Genomic DNA, 23302 nt, shown 5'->3' with positions numbered 1-23302 from the left:
TGAAATAAGCAATAGTGTAGGGCTTTGACAGTTGATTAAATCTGCACTGTTTCTCAGTCTTTTATGTAGTTTTGTCTCCTTTTTTATGTGTATACAGCCATGTTTGTTTTGACATGTATAGATCATGCTTCTCTCTGATTGGTTAATCTGCCTGTCAGTCACGCCCTCTGAAATCAGGGAGACAGGATACAGATTCAGATCCACTCGTCTTTGTCAAGTTTTTTCAAAGCATGGCATTCTGACCAACCAGGTAAGAAAACTGCTGAACATTCTGCCAGTAGAAATGCATTATAGAACCCCCCCCCCCAGTGTCACTGTAAAGTCTAAATAGTTTGACCAAAAGTACAAAAATGCAGTTTGCATATAATGTGTTCTACTTCCAAAACTTTTTAATAGTGGGTTTGAAAATGATACTGTATTATGAAACATGGCTAAAAATACTGCTAAGAGCTTTATGTTCCATTGTGTATGCTATTCTCATGAGTCTAATATACATATTCTCCCATTACATAATATCTATAATTCATACCACGCCTACAATAAGCATTTCCACTCAAGTAGCCATCTTTATCATTACAACACATCCAAATGTTAAGCTGTTGTAACTTGCTTAGTGGTTACCAGAGTGTTTCTTTAGAATGGCTGTAAAATGGAAAACAGAAATCATATGTTGACATTTAGTCCTCAGTCTGTGAATTTTAATTAGACACACACACGCACAATCTACATATCTAGGAGCCCAAGGACAAAAGCAATAATAAGATTTACACATTTTCTTGTAAACGAGCAAATGATGCGTTAAAACACACTTAACACAAGTGGGCTGCATGTTTTATGGAGTGTGGAGTTTATTGAGATATACTTGTGTTAAAGGTTTTATCTGCTTTGTAGCATGGAAACATTTAAAGGTCTTATATCACTCTATTTTCTGATCTGTTATAATGTCGTTACTTCATCAACACATAGTTTAGTAACACAAGCTTCTTATGGCTTGGGACTAATTCAAAGATAAATTTCTAGGGATGGAACAAGATCTCATGAGACAAAATTCCCACAAGATAAAAAAAAAACTAAGTGAGATTTTTTAAAATCTATGTGTTAATCCTTCATTTCAATTGTAAAGTGCTAGTGAATTACAAATATATAGTAAAAAATTCATACACTGTGGTGAACTTGGTTGCACAATGTATTCATTACAACTTATGTCAAAATCTCTTCTTGTTTCATTCTCGTGGACCCAGCCTCACATTTCATATTGTGGCAATTGTGTTTCAACCCATCCCTATTAATTCCTGATCACTCGGTTGTTTTATTTGCCAAGGAAGTGTACTATTTAATAAGAATCAGAGCAGAGTCAAATCCTAATGCAGTAAATGGTCCCGGGTCAGTATCTTACCATCACCATGTCTCCGGTGAGGGAGTTGGCCAGGTCCGAGACAGAGGAGTGACCATCGGCATCGGGGGGCTGGCCTTTGGGGCTGTTAGCTGGCTTGTTGCCCCTGTAAGCAAAAACAAAGGTTGACCAGAGAAAAAACGCACTAGCCCTCCAAAGAACGAGAGATAGGGAGTGTGCAGGGAGCTACATACTGCCTATCCTCAGTCCAAGTTAGCTTTGGTTAGATGTGACTTCAAAGTGGATTCTAACTATGACAAAAAAAAAAAAAAAAAAATCAGCTAAAGCAGCCAAGGAGTGGACATTTTCGCAGATGCTAGTTCTTAAGGCATTTTATGTGGGGAACTTGACAAATCTGAGGAAATGGGATGTCTAGGCATATGTCCGCAGTGGCATGTGTCCAAAAATTACACCAGCCAGAAACCAAAACATTTGAAGAAAAAGAACAAAAGTAAAGCACTATTTTAATCAACCCGTTTTTGAATGTACATGTAAAATGACATGTATAGGGACATAACAAATTTGTAGACAACAGACAAACATATATAGCAACATATGGGACATTGACGTTGAACACAAACAACAGACATAAAACAAGGTGCTTTGTGTTTTGAAATACTTTGAAGATTAAAAAAAAAAGTTATTTCATAAATCAACAGAGATCTCCCATGGCAGAGCTGGTACAAATGATAATACTGTTAAGGTCCTTCACATAAGGATATTTGAGATAAACAGTTTGGGATAAGAAACCTCTATGTTCATACATCTTTAAAACAAGAAGAGTCACAGAAAAACAAAGAAATGAATAACAAGAAATATCAAACCAACTGAGAAAAGAGAGAGATTAAATGGGCTTGTAGAGAATGTGAGTGAAGCATAAGTAGTGATTCAGTGGCACATTGGAAACACTCCATAGATGAGACCGGACACTGAAACAGCCTTAGGCACAAATGAACCAAGAGGACAAAGAAACACCAAAACAAATGAATGCTTGAGTTGCACAGAGAGAAAAGAGACAGACAAACTATAGAGACCATAAGTGAAAAGAGAAAGCAAGCTTTAAAATACCAGTCTGTATTAGAAGAGATAGCAGTATTAATAGCATGAACAGTGAGGTTACAGAACCAAACCAAACCAAGAGTGAGATTGTTACAAACACCAGCACATTAGAGAGAAAAAACAGAGCTGCAAGAAAAGATAGAGAACGAAGAAAGGAAAGCCTGGAAACACAAGAGAGGCTTAGTTTTGGTCAGTGTGATAAACATCAAAGAAGAGGCCAAAATAAAGAGCTATGCACACTACACCAGGGGGAGAGAGAGGGCTACATGCTGAAAGGAGAGAGAGAGAGCGGAGAAGAACAGAAAATAGACAATAAGTACCATCGATCTCCAGAAGAGAGCACAACAACTGGTCTTAATGTAGACAGCTCCAACAAATGAAAGATGGAGTATATAACCACACGCTACACAATAGAAATTAGTCTCAACAAAAAGACAAATAGTAGGAACATAGGAGTCACATTTAGAGTGTTACAAAATAAGGCTGAAGTCAAATGCAGCTAACTACAAACTTAACACTTGTCTAACCAGATTGTCCAACCATTTAGCAACACTCTAAAAGTGGGGGCCGGGAAACAAGGGCCGAAGCATAGTGGCATTGGCTACGTGTGCATATCGAGCATATGCAAGTAGTCCTCACTCAGAGAGTGAAAGCAATGCCTCGGACGGGCAAAACACGTCTGTCTGTCTGGCCAGCATTCTACTGTGGTGTCTTTTATAGTTGGATGTGCAAATTTGATGAAGATTGATGTTGAATGTAATAATGTGTGCATTTTTGCAGGACAAGGACGGAACTGGATCAAATGTACTGACAAATAGACAGACAGAAAATGCAAGCAAAGGGGACAAGCAAACAGACAATCACAGAAAGCAGCAAAAGAACCAGAGCGAGTCTGGGGGAAGGAGGGATGTTCACCGTGTGGAGAGGGAGGAATATTCATCAATTGGTGTTTGTGGTATTAGTTGCCAGAGGAGGTAATTGCATTTTCAGGGCCCTGTTTGTTTGGTGCACTGCGGGCAGGGAGATAGTGAGGAGTCCTGGTAAGACTAGACTAATATGTGGGCACAAACCATAGAGCAGGAGAGAGACAGAGTCTGAGCAGAGCACCTCCTCCTTCTCCCAACTATCAGCGGGGGACTTTTCTATTATTCATTGTTGGTCATGCTTTGCTCCGGTGCATTCTCAGGTGAGGCACTGTCACCTGAGGAGGTGGGCTTCTGCACTGCCCCCAGCTGTCTAACACAGCAGTCTATGCATAAACTTATCAGCTTCCTCTGGCTCATACATTGGATTTACAATGCTATTAAATTAGTTCAAGTTATATTAATATTAGCAGCAGATGGTAACACTACAACTGCTATGTTTTGGTGCCAGTGCTTTTTCTGTCCAGCCCCTGGAGGGTTCGACCGGGTGCTCTGAAGTCTGCAGTGTTCTACAGTGACCAGTGGGGGGCAGAGTGGACTCGAGTTCGGTCGTCCACAGCTAAGGCACAGAAAGTGGGCTGTTGGCATAGCAACGGCTCCAGAAACATAGAGCATACATATGTGTTGGGGGATAGTGATAGGGATGATGGGGAAGGGGTGCAGCAAACAGGCAAACACAGTGAGACACAGAGGAGGCTTTCGGATAGATGACAGGGACGGGTGAGGGCCTCGCGGGCACACTCGGAGGCAGGCGGGGCACTGTGGGTTCACCGTCCTGTGATACTATCCTGGGTTTGTTACCTGACTGAGGGCCAGCGGTGGAGAGGGGGGAAATGCACTCCACTTCTAGGCTGGAGAGAGATGCCAGAAAGAGAGGCCACCCTAGAAACTGCCCATCATCACCCCCCCAAAATAACAAACATGTAATGCACTCCCCCTTCTGACCATAAAGCTTTCCACTATCATCTGCAGGGAGCCAGAGCGTATACTTTTCACACATACACACAAAGTTGCTTATGTAACTCCTCATCCACAGAAACACGCAGACATTCACACTACAGTCATACAGGCTTGTGCTTGGCTCTTCTCGTGCTAAAAGTCTACTGCAGCGCATAAATATGGATGCCTTTAACTAGTTACACCCTGCACCTAGGGACCCAGAATGTGTTTAAAATAGCCTTGTTAGCAGAGTTCCCATAGAGTTTCCAGAGAAAGAAATACAGTACTGTGTACTGTCAATCAGCCTTTCCTTTGTAGCATAAACTAACACCTAAATTATAATCTCACACTCTCAGGACTCCATACAATTAGGTGTTATTGTCACGGCTCAGTTCATAACAATATAAACAAGCAAAATGAAAAACCCTCAAAACTGCAAGTACAGTGTTGTATAAAAGTCAAGTCTCTGGAAACATCATTGTTCGAAATAAACTTAAATGCATAAAATAGAATTGCTTAAAATCTATTCAGTTTCAGCTTCCTGTTGATAGGTGACATTTTAGAACTTTTGCACATCTAAAGGATATACAATTATTTTGAATTGTTAATAGCTAAGCTATGGCAAAGGTGCTAGACTTAGGGAAAAAAATGGATAGACAGAACTTCACTGGGTAGTCAGCATCTGTTTGCGGAATACCAGGTCCCACAGTGGCAAAAACACTGTGTCCTTAGACAAGGCAATTCAACCACATAATGATGGTGGTGGTCAGCGGAGCCCAAGGTGTAGATTGGCAGCCTCAGTTCGGTTAGTCTGCCCCAGGGCAGCTGTGGCTACAATAGAATACCAAGTATAGACTGAATGAATAATGCACTGTAAAGTGTAAGTGTAATTTGAAAGGCACTATATAAATCAATTCATAATTAATAAAAAAAAAGTTTATCTTTTTTTCCTCCCAAATATGTCAGAATCCTGTAAAACACATCTTGATCAAACCGAAAGTTCATAACAACAACAAACTATATTTACTGATATTTACTGATGTAATACTGCTATTGTTAAAACCAAGCACAATCCAAGGCTTTAAAAGTGGTTATGAAACATGTCTTATGTAAAACCCTTGTAAAATACAACTCTTCAGTCGTACCATCCATCTATACACGTTATCTATATCTGTTTACTTGGACAGTATAGCTCAAAATAACAGGACTTTGCACTCTGTGGAGAAGATGGATCTGGACTTTTCATCCTTTTCAGACTTATGGATGGGTGGGTATATGAAACCCATTCTCTCTATAGTCCTATTGTTGCTTCTTTTGGCTGCTCTGATGCCGTCTACCCCCTGTCTTAGTATGTAGCGCATGTGTATCTCTGTGCTGTTCTCCCCCCTGTGATGTCGCGATGATGGCCGCAGGGAGAATCAGGGCCTCGGGGACTCAGTCTTAACTGGATCCCTTGAACACAGCTGATTAGTTGGGCCCAAAGCCCCCCTCACAAGACAAGTAGTGTGTCAGACCAGCGAGGCAGAACGTAATCAATTTACATGTTTATGTACAAACATTACAGATGACAGGCCCCTGAATGCCAAGAATACATGTATTTATGGTCTAAATATTACAAAGTCCTAGCCAATAACAATCCATTTCACACAAGCGTGACCTAGATTTGACCTATAATGTAGATTTAATGAAAAATAGTGAAACTGATGCGGTTAGGGCTAATGGCGATATTGAATACAGACAAATATTTAGTGATTTACATGAAAAGGTCATAACCACCATCCACTGTGTTTGTCTTGGGTTTTTATGTCAGGTTAAGCAATGTAATAAACTCATAAATTATGCACCAATATTATAAAGTCCACTTTGCAATTAACAGATGCTCTCTGGCAGCCAGCTCCTCTCTGAGTGCAGCGCAGCTCTGAGCCTAAGCAATATACATCTGGATCTATTAATATCCCAAAGAGGCATTCTAAAACAAGACTGCACTGCCCAACAAAAATGATGTAACACGCATGGATGAATAATTGAAGGACCACAGGCAAGTGGATTGAATGTTAATGTGGCATAAGAATGTGCTATGGCCCACCTTTCTGGAGAGCTGAGCTCTGATTGGTGTATGTGACTGTCGCTCAGGGAGAGATCTACATTCAAAGCTCTTGGGATGTGGATTCTCTTTATAGCAACACTCAAGGAGAACCTACAGTACATGTACACTCACTGAGTCGTAACAGAGTTGTGTTCTGGGCCAATTATGGGTTAGCATGGCACTTAGACCACCTAATGAAGTGTTCTATAGGTAGCCTAGCCAGCCAGCCCTTGGCCCCTACTTTCTTTTTGAATCCAGGGGGGTCTGGGACCAGACTCAAAGTAAACCATTTATCTCTTTAGTTTATTGCACACCAAATTACAGCTGCTTTTTTGAAGCATGCTTCAAAATGCCCTCAGCTAATGTCATGTTCATAATGTTCCCACATAATGTTGCAATCAGTAACTGTTATGTGCAACAGATATATCCTGATGAGCAGAGTCAAATATGAATTCTGACAGTCTATGTCTTGTACTCGTATATGGCTCACTTGTTTAGGGACAGCAGTATAATAATTCTGTTGGGTTTTAACCTGGATGCCCTTCCTGTTCCAGTGATTTTCAATGTGCAGTGATATTGAATGGTGATCACATCTCTCCCTGTGGCATCATCACAAAGTGCATGCCCTTGGTCTGAAAAGCCGGTGAGACTGTCAGTGTGCTGCTGTCGTCTGACTTCATAAACAAATGACCACACTTTTATCCACTGATCACACACAAGGTCAGGGAACATCACGCGCTCACACCTTCTCATCACCTACGGCAGCCATGTACAGTCTGTGTGTGTTATAGGTCACAGAGACTCAACCAACCAACCAACTAATAATGTAGTCAGTCATTCGCATACTAATTAAATATACTATTTATATCAGTCACAGTGAAATTACATTACATTTTCAATAACTTCAACTTTAAAGTAGCAGCTATAGTAATAGTTTCCCTTCTAAACTATATAGCACCTATTTTGGGTACATAAGACCTATCTGACATAGACAATTTAGCACTGAACAATTAAAGTTTTTTTTAATCACAGTTAAAGGTGCACTATGCAATGTTTCTGGAGGGGGCCCACAACTTGTCTCCATAGAAATGTTAATGCTTTGGTTAAAACTGTCCACAGTATAATATTAAACAAATCTGTCTTGCATTTATTCAGCTAATTTATTCAACTACATGTGTTATTTATTGCTCAAAAATATCTTCCAAAAACCTCCATTCTTACTCTGAGTAACCCGTAATTTGTCTTGCAAGTCTCCATGGGGATCATAAGTTTATGGCCATACTATGGAACATTCTAGGCATTCTCCAAGGAGACAAGCAGGTGATAGACCCTCCAGTAGACAAGTTTCACAGTGCATCTTTAAGCCTGTTTATGAACAATGAATACCATATGCCTGCACTTGCACTACACTGTTTGGATGACAAAAACACTTGGCTATTTATAGATCAAAATCATATTACTAGTCATATCTTTTACCGCCATGCTATAACTCTTCGTAGTCTGTATTCTGCAGTTGCCATCACCCCTTACTCTTTCAACATAAGTAGGCATTTTTCATTCTGGACTTAAGCACACTCTCCCATTAAAGCATAATGTTTGTCAAAGTTCATTCTGGGCTGACATGTCACTGGTTTTAACTGTGCCGTTTCATGGGCTCGTGTGTGAGAGGTGATGGCATGAAAATGATTGATTTCTTCACGTGAGGGACACACAAACACACTGTAGGAATGATATGGGCATACGAAGAGGAGAGGAGGGGAGCTGTGCCCGAGATGGATGGCAGTGCAGCTTTGTCTCCGACCTTAAGCAAAGCGCAAGAGTCCCATTCACAAAGAGCTATATGCCAACAAGCTGATGGATTAAATCATGGCCAGACATCTGTGAAGTCAGCACTAACACCACAGGGAATGATATACTCCCAGCTATAGCGTACACCTTGCATCCCTAATTCACTCTGGGAGGGGCTTCTATTTTAGCATCAGCTGAAATAAGAGCTAGAATTTGGAAGTACTATATTATGCAATGGACTCTTATGGCGTGTTTGCATGTTTTCGCCTCATCAAAAACATACCTGGAGTTGTGTTTTGTTTCATTCACACATGTTTTATTATTAATCTGTCTACATCTTCAAACCTCAAAATGCTCTGTTCCACCTTGTGATGTCATGAAGCTGCAGTTTTCAAAATAATAGCTACCGTTTACTTTTAGTTCAGTAGAAACGGGCAATTCCTGGGCTGAAATTATCCAAAAGATTGTAGCGAAGGTGTATGGAGTTTAACATCACAAGGTGGAACTCAGCCTAAATTCATTTTTCAATCTCAGTTTCAATTCAATTCAATTTTTGATGAGACAACAACATTATAAAAAAGACCAGAAAATACTGGAATATGGGCCTTCACCTGAGTAGGCTGCTTTAGTATTCTCACAAGGAGGAGTATTTTGAACCATCTTTGACTGATTCCAACATAATTTTGATAGTCATAAGCTTCATTGTATGTATGGCACTGTATCATGTTAATAGAAAGGTGAAAATTCCGTGCCATAAACCCTTTAATATCGCTAATCTCCAAACTTTTTATAATGTGTAATTTTCTTCAAACCCAAATCAATTTTCATTTTTTGTTCCTAACTGCAGGAACAGTTTCTATGTTTAGCATTGATTGTGATCATTTTCATACACTTCAGGTAAATAAAGTGCCTATGGCTAAATGGCTCCCGAAGTCATTCATCTTTAAATTTCCATTGTTCTTATTTCAGACAAGGAGCTGCCAGTCAAATGGAGCTTGGGTTAATGTAGAAAATACCAGTCCTCCAGCGCAAACTGCTCTGTTTATTTATCTATTACATATTTTATACACCATTTAAAGTTGGTTTACAGGTGAATACAAAAGGAAAGGCTACCGTAATGTTCGGTAAACTACACTCTGCTTCTGGGGAAAATTCTTTCACATTTGAAGAACACTTTGTACTAAAGAGAAGCTGGAGTATTGAGCTTGTTTGATACATTCTGTTGCAGCATTGTATTTCAGAAAAGGCCATTGTAAGCTTTAAGGCAAAAGCTAAAATAAGGCAACCAGTTACTCTTTTCTCTCTTTTTGGAGACTCACAAGTGAGCAAAGATTTACAAAGGATCACTTTTCTTTTGGTGAAAGGCAATTTTAGTAAGGTTGATTGAAATCATTTTAAGTTTATATACAGTTTTTGAGTCTTATTCCTCCTTAAAGCAACCATATAAGATGGTGGGGGTCTGTCACCTGCTTGTTTCTATGGATATGCCACCGCTCTGTTTGGAATGTTCCACAGTATGACATTAAACAGCTCTACCTTACCATTTATTCAATTACAGGTGATTTTATAGCTCAAAAATATCTGGAAAAACAGGCATTCTGACAATGAGCATGGTCGCCTCTCCACAGATCAGGCCAATAACTTCGCCTGGTTTTGTCTCCATGAAAATAGAAAGGTTTAATACCATACTGTGAAACATTTCATACAAAGCAATAACATCTCCATGGAGAAAAGCATCTGACGGACCCTTCACCAGAAAAGTTACACAATGCACCTTTAGATTTCATAAATATGACCTATCTGTGTGCCCCTTCAAATCAAATATAGTAATGCCGATTTATTTTTAACATTAGACATGATTGCCAAGTGGTTTATCCTATGATTTGGTGTTTTGGTTCTCAAAACAATTATCCAATCAGAAAGAAGAATGAGCCTCACATGAGCCGCTCATTTGGGTTGCCAGTTTCAAAGCTGAAATCCAGTGAGTTGAAACCTAAAATCTCTCTACATAACCCCCAGCACCTGCAGCCAATCATCAATCATCAGAGCTGGCACAGCCCAGGCTCTGGTGTGATTGTGATAGTTTTTTCAGTTCAACCAATTTCTAACATTAGCTCCTGAATAGTCACATCATATCAAGTTATATCATTGCCTAAAACCCAGACTTATTGTTGTTACTAAAATAGTGTGTTTTAATCTTAAGACACAACAACAGCTTGCCGGCGTGTCTGCTCTTACAGTGCGTGAGCCGCTTTGCCTCTCCCGCAGCTGTGTACTGTCAACAGCCGCACACTCGCCATCTGCACCTCACCCAGCTCCAGTCTGAAAGCATGTGTCAAATCAATGAAGCACTGACGAATGAGGAATAATTGGCGTGACGAGTAAACCATAAATTGTTCAACCTCTGCTGTCGTTTTGCTTTAAGATGTGCGACGCATAAAGTATTGAGCGATTGTGCGTGATTTGCCACAGAATCAAAATGAGGTTTAAAATGGCGTTAATTGGAAAGGGGAGGAAATCGAGTGTGTCTCATCTGCCCAAGGGTGGACCAATATGAGGTCTTGGGATCGAGAGTACACACTTCTCTAATACTTGATGATGAGTGAGTGATGATGTGAGTCTGGTCACCGTGTATCTCCCTGTTTTAAGATGTGCATGATTGACAAGTGGAGTAGCCAATCGGAGACATGCATGGTCCATCCTGATCAAAATATGGTTGCTTTGAAAAAAAAAAATCACAGGAGACTGAATGCAAACCACTGAGAGAAGCACTAAACTCTCTTAATCTTGGATAAGAGAAATTTTATTTTGTTCTAAATGAGTGACCAGTGAGCTCCTTCATTTCACGTGTCGCTGAAATAAATGGGGAAGTATCTGCTGATATCAACCGATCGGACAGAGACTTAAAGTATAATTTATTTCCTTTAAACAAAAATGCATACTGATTGATTGATTTGCAAATGGATTTCGTAAATACTGAGCTTTGTAAAAATGCAAGTTAATATCATGAGATGTTTGGGGCCAACATTAGCTAGTAAATCATCTCATTACACCAATGTATAGACCAAAATAGCATAATGGTTGGACTGATGTCTTGGCCAATATCCAATCCACCAAAATTTGCAATATCAACGCCAATATCCAATACTAGTATTGTATCAGTGCATTCCAAAAAATAAACCTGATTGACGGCTCAGTTTGAATCTAGCTCGAGACACAACAGAAAGCGTGGTGACCAGACTGACGTCTATAAAAACTGCATACAGATATCATACTGAACTCACCAGGCAGCCAGTGTGATGGGGACAATCTCTCAATTCTTTAAGGAGAAAGGCTTGTTGGCCATTTGTTTCTGGTGTTCCACTTTCTGAGCGAACCAATTATTTTCAAAAATTCAAGGGACGAGAGTGGCGCATCCTTTTTAGATCAGTGGATGTGTTTTGGCTTGTAGAGTGTGAGGTGGCTGGCGAAGAATCGGTTTATTTTTAGCTGCGTTTATGTAAGTGACTAACATGTTGTGGAATAATGAGGATGCTCTCTCTGTCCCCGGTGGAGTTGGAGGAGAGAGACGGGACTCTTAAAGCAGCAGATAGTGATTGAAGGCAGCTAATGAGTTAGTGGAGAAAACGGACACACACACAAGCGAAGGGTGGATAATCAAAGCAAGGAGGTACAAAGAAAACACAACAAATGCCAATGGGAGGTCTCTGTCAGTGGATACAGGAGCAGGCTGATGGGATGACATTGAGAAGGCAGGGAGTGTGGAAGTAAGATGAGGAAATATTTGAATGTTCATTTTTGGGGGGAATGTTAGGGAAAATGATGTGAGCAAAATAAATGGAAGAGCCCATTACTTCTTTACTGTGGTGGAAGATGTGCTAGTACATTTATTAATTAACACAAGCACTCAATTAATAGTAAAATGGTAAAGATTTACTAAAGTAAAAGTATTTAAGTGCTTATTTTAAACATAATTAAATTAAAAGTAAAACGGTCTAACTCTGCACACTCGAAAGCTATTTTCACAAAGGCTTAATATTACATTGTTTTTCTATTTCAAAACTGCTTGTTATTTTATTTTCTTGTCAAAGTGAAAATGTAACTTGCTACAAAGGTGAAATTTTGCCTTCCATTTGCTGCACTCAACTAGAAGAGAGTGCCTCTGACCTTTTTGACAGCTTTTTAAAATTTTGGCAAAGTAAGTTTTTTATATATATTAAAGCATGGTCATTCTCACTGTTTGTTAAAAACTTGCTACTTTTATTTCAGTGCAGTTAAAATGCAATGGAATTAAAAAGTAAATCTAAATTTAATAAAAGTGATTCATGTAAAAATACAAAGCGCAACTGTCCACCACTACTGATTTACAACAATTATCCTATTAGCATTATATCTTCTCTCTAGCTTTTCAAAGCAGACATCCCCATTCTCACTCTCCTTCACACACACACACACACACACACACACACACGTGCACACACAAGCACGCATACACGCAGCGATCTCTAACTTCTCTGGTACCTCTTCTCAGGAGGTGGCTCCTGATTGGCTGCTGGGGGCGGGGGTGGAGCCTGTGTCGTTTCCTGCAGGTCAGGGATATTGGCAAAGTCATCTTGCTCAGCCACACCTATGGCCAAAGCCAGGACCACCAGCTTCCCTTCACTGGTCCCCACAAAAAAACGTAAACAAAACAACGTAACAAAATAGAATCGAGAATGACAAACCAAAAGTATAAAGGAGGTGTGGTGCAGGGGGAGAGAAGAAGAGACAGGTCATTTAAGGTGAGGACACATAGAACGAAAAGCATCAGGACCCCAGCAAAGCTCTTGTCCAGGGAAGGATATTATCAAAGAAAAGCACTTCAACTGAAAGGCCAGATTAATATAAGGTGTTTTAATGAACAGGTGGCTCTGTTCACTTTACACAAAACAAATGATTAAGTTGATTAGCCAGTCAGCTCTAATGAATATGATATTCAGCTCCACATATTCAGCTCCACTCTTTATAGCGCCTTCATTTATTATCAAGTTATTTAGTGTTTTTATTCCTATACACCACTGTACTGTCTCCATCCAGGCTTGAGATTTAATTACGCCTGATTATAGAGATCTAGACTAATTGTTTCTATTTGAGTGACAGTATCTAGAGGTGCGCCGTGTGTGTGTAGCCACTTTCTGGGTCACTGCTCCCTCGTCAAATCTGATCTCCCCTCCTCTCCTTACCCCCTGTACCCTATACCCCAATCCCCATCCCAGACTTTGAATTCTGTACTTCCTACTTCCCACACCCCCTTTTTCTAATAGCCTTAAGCCTCTCACTGTGCTACCTGCCATAGCCATAAAATATGACACCGGGAGGGGGAAGATAGCAGCTAAACTTCACAATTTCATCTCCTGAATACAAGGCACATAAAAGCTTTTCAAGGTGCGCGATGAAGCCTGTTAGGTAATTTCCACCATAACAGTTCTTCTATAGGATCTCTCCAACAATATAAAGCTTACAGCCATAGCTTTAATATGGGATCTGTTCTCCTATAATACCTCTTACACTGGTATTTCAGAAACAAGAATACTGTTCAATCAATACACAGGCACATTAAAGCCCTATATGATGCAAAATTGCTTTTAGCCATGTTATCATGTTGTTCCTCATAATTTACACGTTTAAGTAACTCTTTATTACAAGTCTGTCTACATCGTCAAAGCTCAAAATGCTCTGTTCTACCTTGTGATGTTATGGTAGTTTTCATGTTAACAGCTTTTACTTTTTGTTTAGTAGAGATTGGCAATTCCAGAGTTGAAATTATGAAAATGATTCTAGTGAAGGTGTATGGAGTTTAAAAACACAGAGAGGCACTTCCTGTATTATTACATGACATCACTAGGTGGAGTGTTTTCTGTCTGAGAGAAGATTTCAACCTAAATATGCAGAGTTTGTGTGTTAAACATGCATGAATGAAACAAAACACAACACAAATCACAATGTTTGTGATGAAGAAACAATATTATAACATACTAGTAGAAAATATCATAACATTGGCTTTTTAAGGAAGCAGAAATAAAAATGGTTACACATCGTGATGAATTATTGAATACTGTATAAAAGAATAAAAAAATTATAATAAAAGATCAATCTTATCCAAACTATAAGGTATGACATTTCATTGTTGACACTGCTGGACATGTGTGGCAATTGTAGCCAAAATTAAAAATATACAGGCTCCCACAGTGGCTTTTGCCTGTTACTGAAGAGACCATCATCAATCAAACAAGCTGCAAAACCAAAACACTGACCTCAATCCAGTGTTTGTAGTGATGAGGGCTGTAACCGCTCTAATATAAGGTATAATGAGCTCTATACACCCAGTGACCTTGGCGTCTGCATGTGCATATATTGAGCCGTGGGCATTTTAGTCATTGTATGTGGTTAAATACTGGGAGAATTTTAAAAAGAGGAAAGATATGAGTAAAAAAAAAAAAAAAAAAAAAAAAGGACTGCAGCATATTAAAGTTGCACTGTGTAACTTTTCTGGTAGAGGGTCTGCCATCTTCATGTCTCTATCATAGAGATGTTGTTGCTTTGTCTGGAAAGTCCTGGTATTAAAGGGAAAGTCTGGAATTTTGAGCATAGGACCTCATTTCCTAGTTTGTCAGAGTATTGGAGACATTGGAGACGTTTAAATATTCCTTCCAGTCCTTGTATTTGCAGAGGTCGCTGGTGCTAGGATAGCGCACATCAACCGCCTTAGTTAGCCTAGTCACTAAAAACAGTCTTACCCACTCCACAAAGCACCCGAAGCAAAACAATTATAATCAGACTCTCAATGTGAATGTCTATGTCAATAGAATAATTTTAGAAATAAAACCAACCTTGCATTTGAAGAATTTATGTCTAAGCAGCAGTGAGTTGTACTTTCTGACAGAATGCTTGGTAGCAGCGGACTGATATCACCTAGCACCTACCTTACAGGCAAAGTAAAATTCTGCTGCTGCTGAGAAAATAGTCCTTCAACATGTGACGATTCATGCAAGGTTTAAAGTTAGTTTTATTTCAAACATTATGCTATCAACACAGACATTCACATCGACAGCCTGGCGTAATAATAGATTTTCTTCAGGTGCTTTGTGGAGTCGGTGTCTCCACACGTCTCCAACACTCTGGCTAACTAGGAAATGAGGTCCTATGTCCAAAATTCCGGACTGTCCCTTTAAACATATTTTGCTTAATCAATAACATGGATTTTTAACTAGCATTTTTACTGTCAGTGGACTCGCTTCTCCACTGATTTGACATGTAACTTGGCCCTGTGGCGTCACCTGCTGTCTCTGTAGAGTTAAATAAGTGTAATGCCATATTGTGAAACATCCAGGCAACATCTCCATGGAGAGAAACTGGTGACTGACCTTCCACCAGAAAGGTTACACAGTGCAGCTTTAAAATATAAGTCTGATATTCTCCAACCTTCCCCGATTTAGAACACATACCTAGAGTTGATACTCATTCTGTCATTCTTTCCTAAATGTCCCTTATCAATACAACGCATATGTCCAAACACCTTACTAAAATGGTGCCAGTTAACACAATTAGCTGCTTAAAGATTCACTATGTAACTTTTCTGACCTATCATCTATAATGATATACCATGCCACATCCTTTTCTAAAACTTAAAGGGGTTCATATCGCACTATTTTCTGATCTATGTTATAATGCTGTTCCCTCATCAAAAACAAACAATGCACATTTAGGCTGAGTTCCTCTCTCAAAACAGAAAACACTCCACCTTATGATGTCATGTGGTAATACAGGAAGTGCTCCATACACCTTCACTAGAATCATTTGGATAATTTCAGCTCTGGAATTGCAACTGAACAAAAGGTAGCTTCATGACATCACAAGGTGGAACGGAGCATTTTGAGCTTTGGAGATGTATAAAGACTAATAATGCAGGATTGCTCAAACATGTGTGAATGAAACAAAACACAACTCTGGGTATGTTTTTGATGAAGTAACAACATTATAACATTGCTCAAAGCTCACAATAGTCCATTTTGTGTAATATATGACCTTTACCATTTCATATATCTGTAAATATAACTATAGCAAGTTCAAATCCTCAGGAAAAAACAACACATTTTGCTGCAGTTGAAGGTGAAGTCCGGAGGCAAATGAAGCACATGGTGCCCTTGTCCTTTCTCTCATTTATTTGCCCTCTCGTCTTTTGCCCCCAGTAACGAAAAGCACTGAACGTAATGGCACCGGTGACATAAGATCAATGCTTCAGGGTTAACTCAAATCCACACACAGATGCTTAACCCTGCTCCAGCTGGGCCAATGCACAAGCCAGCCAGAGCGTACATGCTGCAGATACAAGTTAAACCAAGAGAAGAAAGGTGCAATTTTAGTCACAAATACTCATGAATTATGGATTAAACTGCATTAAGCCTCATAAGCCCGATATTTAACAGTCATTCACAAGACAGGTTCAGAAATTGCTTCACGTAATTGAGTGGGATAGCGATGGATTTGTAAAATGTATTTTGACTTCTCGTGACACCAGCTCATGAATACTGGAGAACTAGCAGGGACTATACTAGCTCAGAGCATTAAAACAATTGAAGAAGACAGGCCGAATACCGTCAGAACAGATGTTACTGTTTAGTGGAGCATGCACCGTAAACATTAAGCAATTTATTACAAAATGGGACAGAAATAGCCACAATATGTTCCTCAATCGGTGCCATATTTGAGACGGGTGATGTCATTCACTTTAAAATGGGGGAAAAGGGACAATCACTCTACCAAGAACTAATCTCTCCATCACACATATTTAATTTATTCAGCTTTAAATGAGATTATAATATAAAGTCTATTTGAAATCCTATCTCTAATGGCAGCTAATAAACAAAATCAATCTTGCTAATACCCCATAAGACTATCAATGTCTACAGCCCTGATCCATCTCCCCCACAATAAAACAACAGGTTATTTACATTAATAAGCTCAGCTTTATTAAACAAAGTAATTGAAGATTAAGGCCCTTATATAATGCAACCTCTGGCATCATTATTTAGCTACGCTTTATCACGCTATGCCAGACAACAAGTATTACGGACATCTAACTTGTTGACAGTTTTGAAGTGTGGAAACGCATTAATTAAACTATATGTTAATTAGGTTCACAATATGCCTGCAGTAATAATGAATACATTTAATATCCTTCCCTGGACCCACATAACATGACGCAACAACAAAACAATAATTGACAGTGGCAGGTAAACTTTCGCACTTTTTCAGATAAATAAATAAGTAAATAAATAAAAGTTAAACCAACTCACATGAAGGATTTAACATCAAGTCCTCTGTTTCGAATCTGGTCCATGACATAGTCCCAGCTGCCGGGGTTGGCTCGTGAGCGCCCTCCTCCGGCTCTGTACCGGGACGCTCCAGTGGTGGCTGTGGTGCCCCTTGCCCCCCTCTGAGCACCTCTGCTACCTGTCCCCCCGCCTTCACCTCCTCCCCCTTTTCCTCCCCCGCCCGCTCCTCTGCCTACAGCGTCCCCATGTGGCGCTGTGTGCAACTGGCCCAAACTTTGTGATGTAGTTGGCAGGTGTCCCAAACTTGAGTGGCTGGACGGATGAATGAGGGGCTGCTGGAGACTTTGCTGACGAAGAAGAGTCCTGGGTCGAGTGGGGATGTGATCTAATGTTGAAGTATAGGACAAAACCTGATCACCGAAACTGGGGGGGCACAGGAGCAAGGAGGACAGGGAGTGTGCGGAGAGCCAGGGTCGGCAGAGGAAAGGGTGACGCAGAGACACCAATGACGAAGAGGGCAGTGGAGACACATCCGGAGTGGTGGCACGTTCAGGAGACCCCGGAAAAGACAAAGAATCTGGTGAGATCAAACATGGCGGCACTGGGGGAGAGCTCAGGTTAAAACAAGAGTCCGGACAGGAAATAGACGGCAGAGAAGAGGAAGTGGGGTTTGGAGTAGGAGATAGGAGCGAGAAGAGACAGACAGACAGCACTGTAACACAACAGCAGTAGCAGCAGTAGCAGAAGTAACAGTAGACGGTGCAGTCTTGGTGGTCACTCTGTCCCATATATTGCTCATAAGTTGGGTTCGCACTACTGGCCTGTCCCCTTTGTGTCTGCTGCGGTTTCCGAGATTGGCCCTGAGATTTTCGCGAAGGCAAAGGTCGAAGGTGAACAGTCCGGATTACCTGACCTCGAGGTTTAGCTGCTTTAGTCTTGCTGCTCCCCGTTCTACCAGACATTGTTTTCTTAGTTTGACGAGAGATGCCCATTGCAGAGACTTGTCAGTTTCCATGTCTGACAGAATCGCTTCATTTCTCTCTTACTCTTTTAAACACATGGCACCTCTCCGGAGACAGCTCGACAGCCAACCAAGTCCTTCTCCTCCCTCCCTTCCTCCACTCCCCTTTGTAAGAAACTGTCTCTTTTTGATCAAGTTTGTGGATGCTTAAAGCCTGACATACTTGCATTCGTGGGAACTTGACTGCTGGTTGTTTTTTATTTTCGCTCATCTCTAAAAATATTCTGTTCCGAGAGTCCACAGAGTAACCCAGACTTAGAGAATTGGGTCATGAGAGAGCTTCTGTTAAGTGCAGCTTTCCTCCCTTTGCATCACTCCATCCCTGAACACTATGATGTAATGTTTTCAGCCAGATATATGTTATGTTTAAAGAAAGATGTAAGGTGTTCCGAAACATAAACACATGAGCAGTTTGCAGAGAAAGATGGAGATGGAAAGAGAGAGACAGGGTGATGATGAAGGAGAGGCAAAATGGGGTGTGAGACAAGGCACACATGAGACACTTAGAACGGCCTGAAATAGATTCCAATTATAGACGGGGCAAAAAAGAAAGAGGAGAGAATGAGGAGTGAGGTAGTGATGATCGTAAATGTGATGTGGAGGAAGAAATCACATGCGAGAGGTGCTAAAGAAGGTGCAAAAATTCACCCGGAGTTGAAAATGAACCACCTCGTTTACAGTACACTCAATATAGAGCGTAAATCACCAAACTGTGTACCATATAATTGCTAAAATGTTAATCTGAGGGTAGCCAGTAAGCAGGCAGGTGGTGATACATTCTTTCACTCAGGAAGAGAAAACTGACTATTTCTGTTACATTTCTTTAAACTACACTCGAGGCAGTGCGGGCCTTTGCATAAATAAATCAGTTTTTGCAGTTGGCTTTTTGTGTGCAGCTGGAGCGGCGGAGTGAGCTGGAGGTGCAATAAGGCTTTAGTTACAGGCTCACAAGTTCACCGTTTATCACACTTCGACTGGTGCTTGTGCAGACATTGACACCAAGGCCACAAACTCAAAACTGGTCTGAGCTACAGGTTCAGTTCTACTATCAGAATGTTTACTTTGACTTTACCACATATATCTGCTTTGTTAAATAATGTATCTGCACCATACAGACGATACTGGGATCTCTAATTGAGGTTTAGACATAAGGGTGTAATTTTAAGTAGCTGGATGAAGCTTCAGCATCTAGATAGCACCTATCACAGTGTGTTTCAGCAAATTGATGACCTATTATAATGAAAGTCTATCTATAATAGAGTCTGTGTAATCCTTCTTCCAGAAGTGGTCCATGCTAGAAAAGGTTTTAAATGCAGTCATCTGAACAATGCTTCTTTTTTTTTTAATTGAAACATTTTGACTGCCATCTGGAAGGCACTAGACTGAGAAGCTAGAATTTATACTGCCCTGAGTCATGCCCTCAGGGAGGGCTCTGACTGTTTACTTGCTAGCCTAGTTTCTAGTAGTTCTACCCTATTGTTTTTTACAACTCAGGTTAAAAATGACTTCTGAGTAAAAGTGAAACATCTTGATTTCAAAAACATTGTCCAGAAGGACTATCACTGAAACCTTTTCTATCTTTTATAAATCACTAAATCACTAATTACAACACTTTATGCTTTCTGTTTAGAAATCTTTGCAGTATTTGACAAAATAGTATTATGCTTTAATCTTACAGTAGAGAAACTAAAATGTTAAGGCAACTCTTTTTGAAGGCATACTCAAGTAAGAATCCATGAGTGCCACCAAGACTTGTTATATTACTGATTACTGCTGATGCTACTGCTGTTAACGGTGTTGTTGACATGTTCTATTGCCCATACTCACTTGTTTGGTCGGACTCTCTCTCCGTGAACACTTTGCCACCTTCCGACCTTGGGCCCCTCAGACATGCTTCTCACACTGTCGCTGCGATAAGGACCCACCCCATCATCCCCATGCCCCGTCGCTGCCCCCTTCTGACCCCCTGACACCGCCCCACTGAGAAACACAGGGCACCCCAGGAGCACAGGAAAAAGAGAGACAGTAGAAAGAGACCACAAAGTGTCAGGAAACATAACAATAAATAAAAAAACACCAATGTGACCACGAGGGGGCGGGGTAGAGCAGGGTGAGATAACAAAAGCCGCAGACCAGTGGACTCAAGACATTCAGAATATATAAGGGTTAAAATATAACAGAGCCCGCAGAGGATGGAAAACCAGTAAGAAGTGACTAAGTAGAGTTTGATGAGGGGGCATAAGCTTGGAGAAAATATTCAAATCCTTCTGAAAGTCCTCCAAAGTGACACTAAGTTAAATGCCCTGTAAAGCGTTGATGACTTTCTATTTTTAGATGCAATAAGTCAAGATGTGCTCACCTATTAAAGTCAGTAGCAATGAAAAGATTGTGAGAGTGTGAAGGGTTATAGTAGTTAAAGTCAAATAGGCAATCTGACACTGCCTATATTAATGACCAGTCACACTAACGTTCTTCCTAAAAATGCTTGAAATGTGAGTTTGAACACAGCCAGACTGAAGCACAGTAGTGCCCTCTGGTGACATGAGCAGAGTGCATTGATATGCACAACAGTGCTGTGGAGTGACAGGACTCACATGACACTGTTTGAGTGCACGATTGGCCAGATAAAAAGGGCTTTGTCGACGGTGCTTCTGAAGGTCACCTCTCACATTTAATTCTGACCAATTGACCTGACAGTACATTTGGATAAGTCATCAATCACAACAACAGCACAGATGACACTGCAGGAGCAACGGTCAACACTGGAGACATGGGCCTCATTTATCGAGCAGCCACAAGGTGAACTCAGAAGCAGAGGGAGCCCAAATGAAAAGGGCATAAATTCTGTGGATTATTTACAATGATTTACAGACTCCAGGTGTCTGCTAGATAAAATGTACAGCTAAATAATTTTTACTCACAGAATTCTCCACAGTCAATTAAAAGATTAGTTAACTTGACTTTTTAAGCATTTTTTCTCTTTAAGGGGATTGATTGTTAAAGTGCATTGACCCTTTTGATAAATGAGGCCTAGTGTTTAGTGAGATATTGAAAGCCGCTGATCTGGATGGGAAAGGTTTTCCCAAGCCTCCTGATTTGAATGTGGCAGAGTCATGAGGTAATTTTTGTTTGTTTTTTATTTAAACATGATGCCACCCCGATAACAAGAGTGTTTATTGTAGCAAGGCCATTTATTTGCCAGTGTTGGAGTGGACAGGAAAATGGCTGCTTATGAATGACAATCTGGAGAGTTTCATGAAAAATTGACTTCTCAAAACAACTTGTCTTATTTCCCCAGATCAGCAGCCATCATCTTAAGGCAGAGTTTCCAGACAGTAATCCATATATCCATGGCACTCACAAACACAGTGCTGCACCCGCCTTTCTCCAGGCAATTTAACCAGCACCCTCAGCACTCCATGAGCAGTTATTAGACAGTTTATCAGGCTCACACTGGTCACACTGTGTCTGGGCTTACAGGCCTCAGAGCCAGCGGCAGATAGCTTTGACCTTGCTCCTGCTTTATTGGATTCAGGTGCCCAGTAAGTAAAAAATGACTCACATCAAGTAAAACACCTTATCTTTCAATATGACGGACACAGTTCAAGTGCTGGCATTACAGCATGACACATTAGATATTATATATATATTATATGAGGCAGACGCTACAAGACTGTCACACATGCACACTGCACCGTGTGCAACGGTCAACCCTCCAGAACACATCCGCGCTACACACAAGAGGACACAAACACAAAGAGAGGTTAAGTCTTTAAGGAGGGAAATATGAGGGTTGTCCGTCTCCATGGTTACAGCCCATGGGAGAGAGGTGAGAGGTTAGAGGTTAGAAGTTAGTGGGACCAGCAGGGCTGTAAGGAGCAGGCGGCAGTTCATTAAAAGGTGGCGAAAGCGTGGCAAGGGAGCAGGATCTACCCCGCAGGGTCTGAGCTGCTCCACGCTACAGCCTCAGTGCCAGAGCTGAGCTGGGACGTGCTAAAGTGTGCCTGTGACATTTTCTTGGCTCCACAAGATTATGAGTAATTGTGAATAAGGGCCGTGCCCTGCAGTGAGCATGGACTGACATGTTATTGTTGTGGTTATTAGAATAGTTGATGGGACATCCATTATGTAACAGTAAGACATATGAGCACTCTGCACTTCCAATTTCACGTCTGAATTTCTTTATTCAAAATGTACTTGTTAATAATCCAGATAATGGAAGTAGATGCATTTAACTAGCTGTCAGGCTGTCAGAGTTATTTGTTCGAGGAGCAGCTGTAGTAGCTGGCTTAGAAGCACCGCTGCTCTGTACAGCCCTGCTCAGTGGGATTGTGTCTTACCAGACCAGACCAGACTCACTTGAGTGTGAGGCGAGGATCTCCATAGGGGGCATAGGGAGAAATGTTTAGTACGAACTCCTTGGGCGGATAGGAGCTCCACCTCTGCTGCACTGTGCTGCTGTCATTGTTATTCCAAAAGTCTCTGTCTAGATCACTGTGACCAAAGAGAGAAACAGGTGAGAGCAACAGACCAGCCACCAGGACGACACACGCTGAGGCTCTGGTACTGCAGCATTAGACATTAGACACAACACTCCAAAACATACTACCTGCTGTTTGCATTTTACAGGTTTTGTTTACAAATCAAAAGGGAAAGTCTGGAAAAGAGGCATTCACAAAAGCTCTTCAGAAAGCAAGCTGCTGGTGAAAAGACGCAAGAGAAAAAGAGCAGAAAGGAGGAATAATCATAATTGAATGAATACATCAGCGTGAGCTGGAG

General features: G+C 40.7%; 1 protein-coding gene across 1 annotated transcript in view; it reads right to left on the bottom strand.

Moving 5' to 3' along the window:
* syt7a (synaptotagmin VIIa) overlaps positions 1–23302 on the bottom strand; it is a 63688-nt gene that overhangs the window by 7638 nt on the left and 32748 nt on the right. Inside the window, exons 5-7 of the mRNA XM_055155462.1 lie at positions 22883–23017; positions 12710–12850; positions 1397–1499 (exon numbers count right to left, since the gene is read on the bottom strand). Of these exons, the coding sequence (XP_055011437.1) occupies positions 1397–1499; positions 12710–12850; positions 22883–23017 (379 nt within the window). The remainder of the gene's footprint in view (positions 1–1396; positions 1500–12709; positions 12851–22882; positions 23018–23302) is intronic.

This window comes from Boleophthalmus pectinirostris, unplaced genomic scaffold, assembly GCF_026225935.1.
Source record: "Boleophthalmus pectinirostris isolate CB_2022bp ecotype Guang Dong unplaced genomic scaffold, ASM2622593v1 HiC_scaffold_2, whole genome shotgun sequence".
NCBI classification, from domain to species: domain Eukaryota; kingdom Metazoa; phylum Chordata; class Actinopteri; order Gobiiformes; family Gobiidae; genus Boleophthalmus; species Boleophthalmus pectinirostris.
Note: the sequence above shows the minus strand (reverse complement) of the source record. Positions and strands in the feature narration are given on the sequence as shown.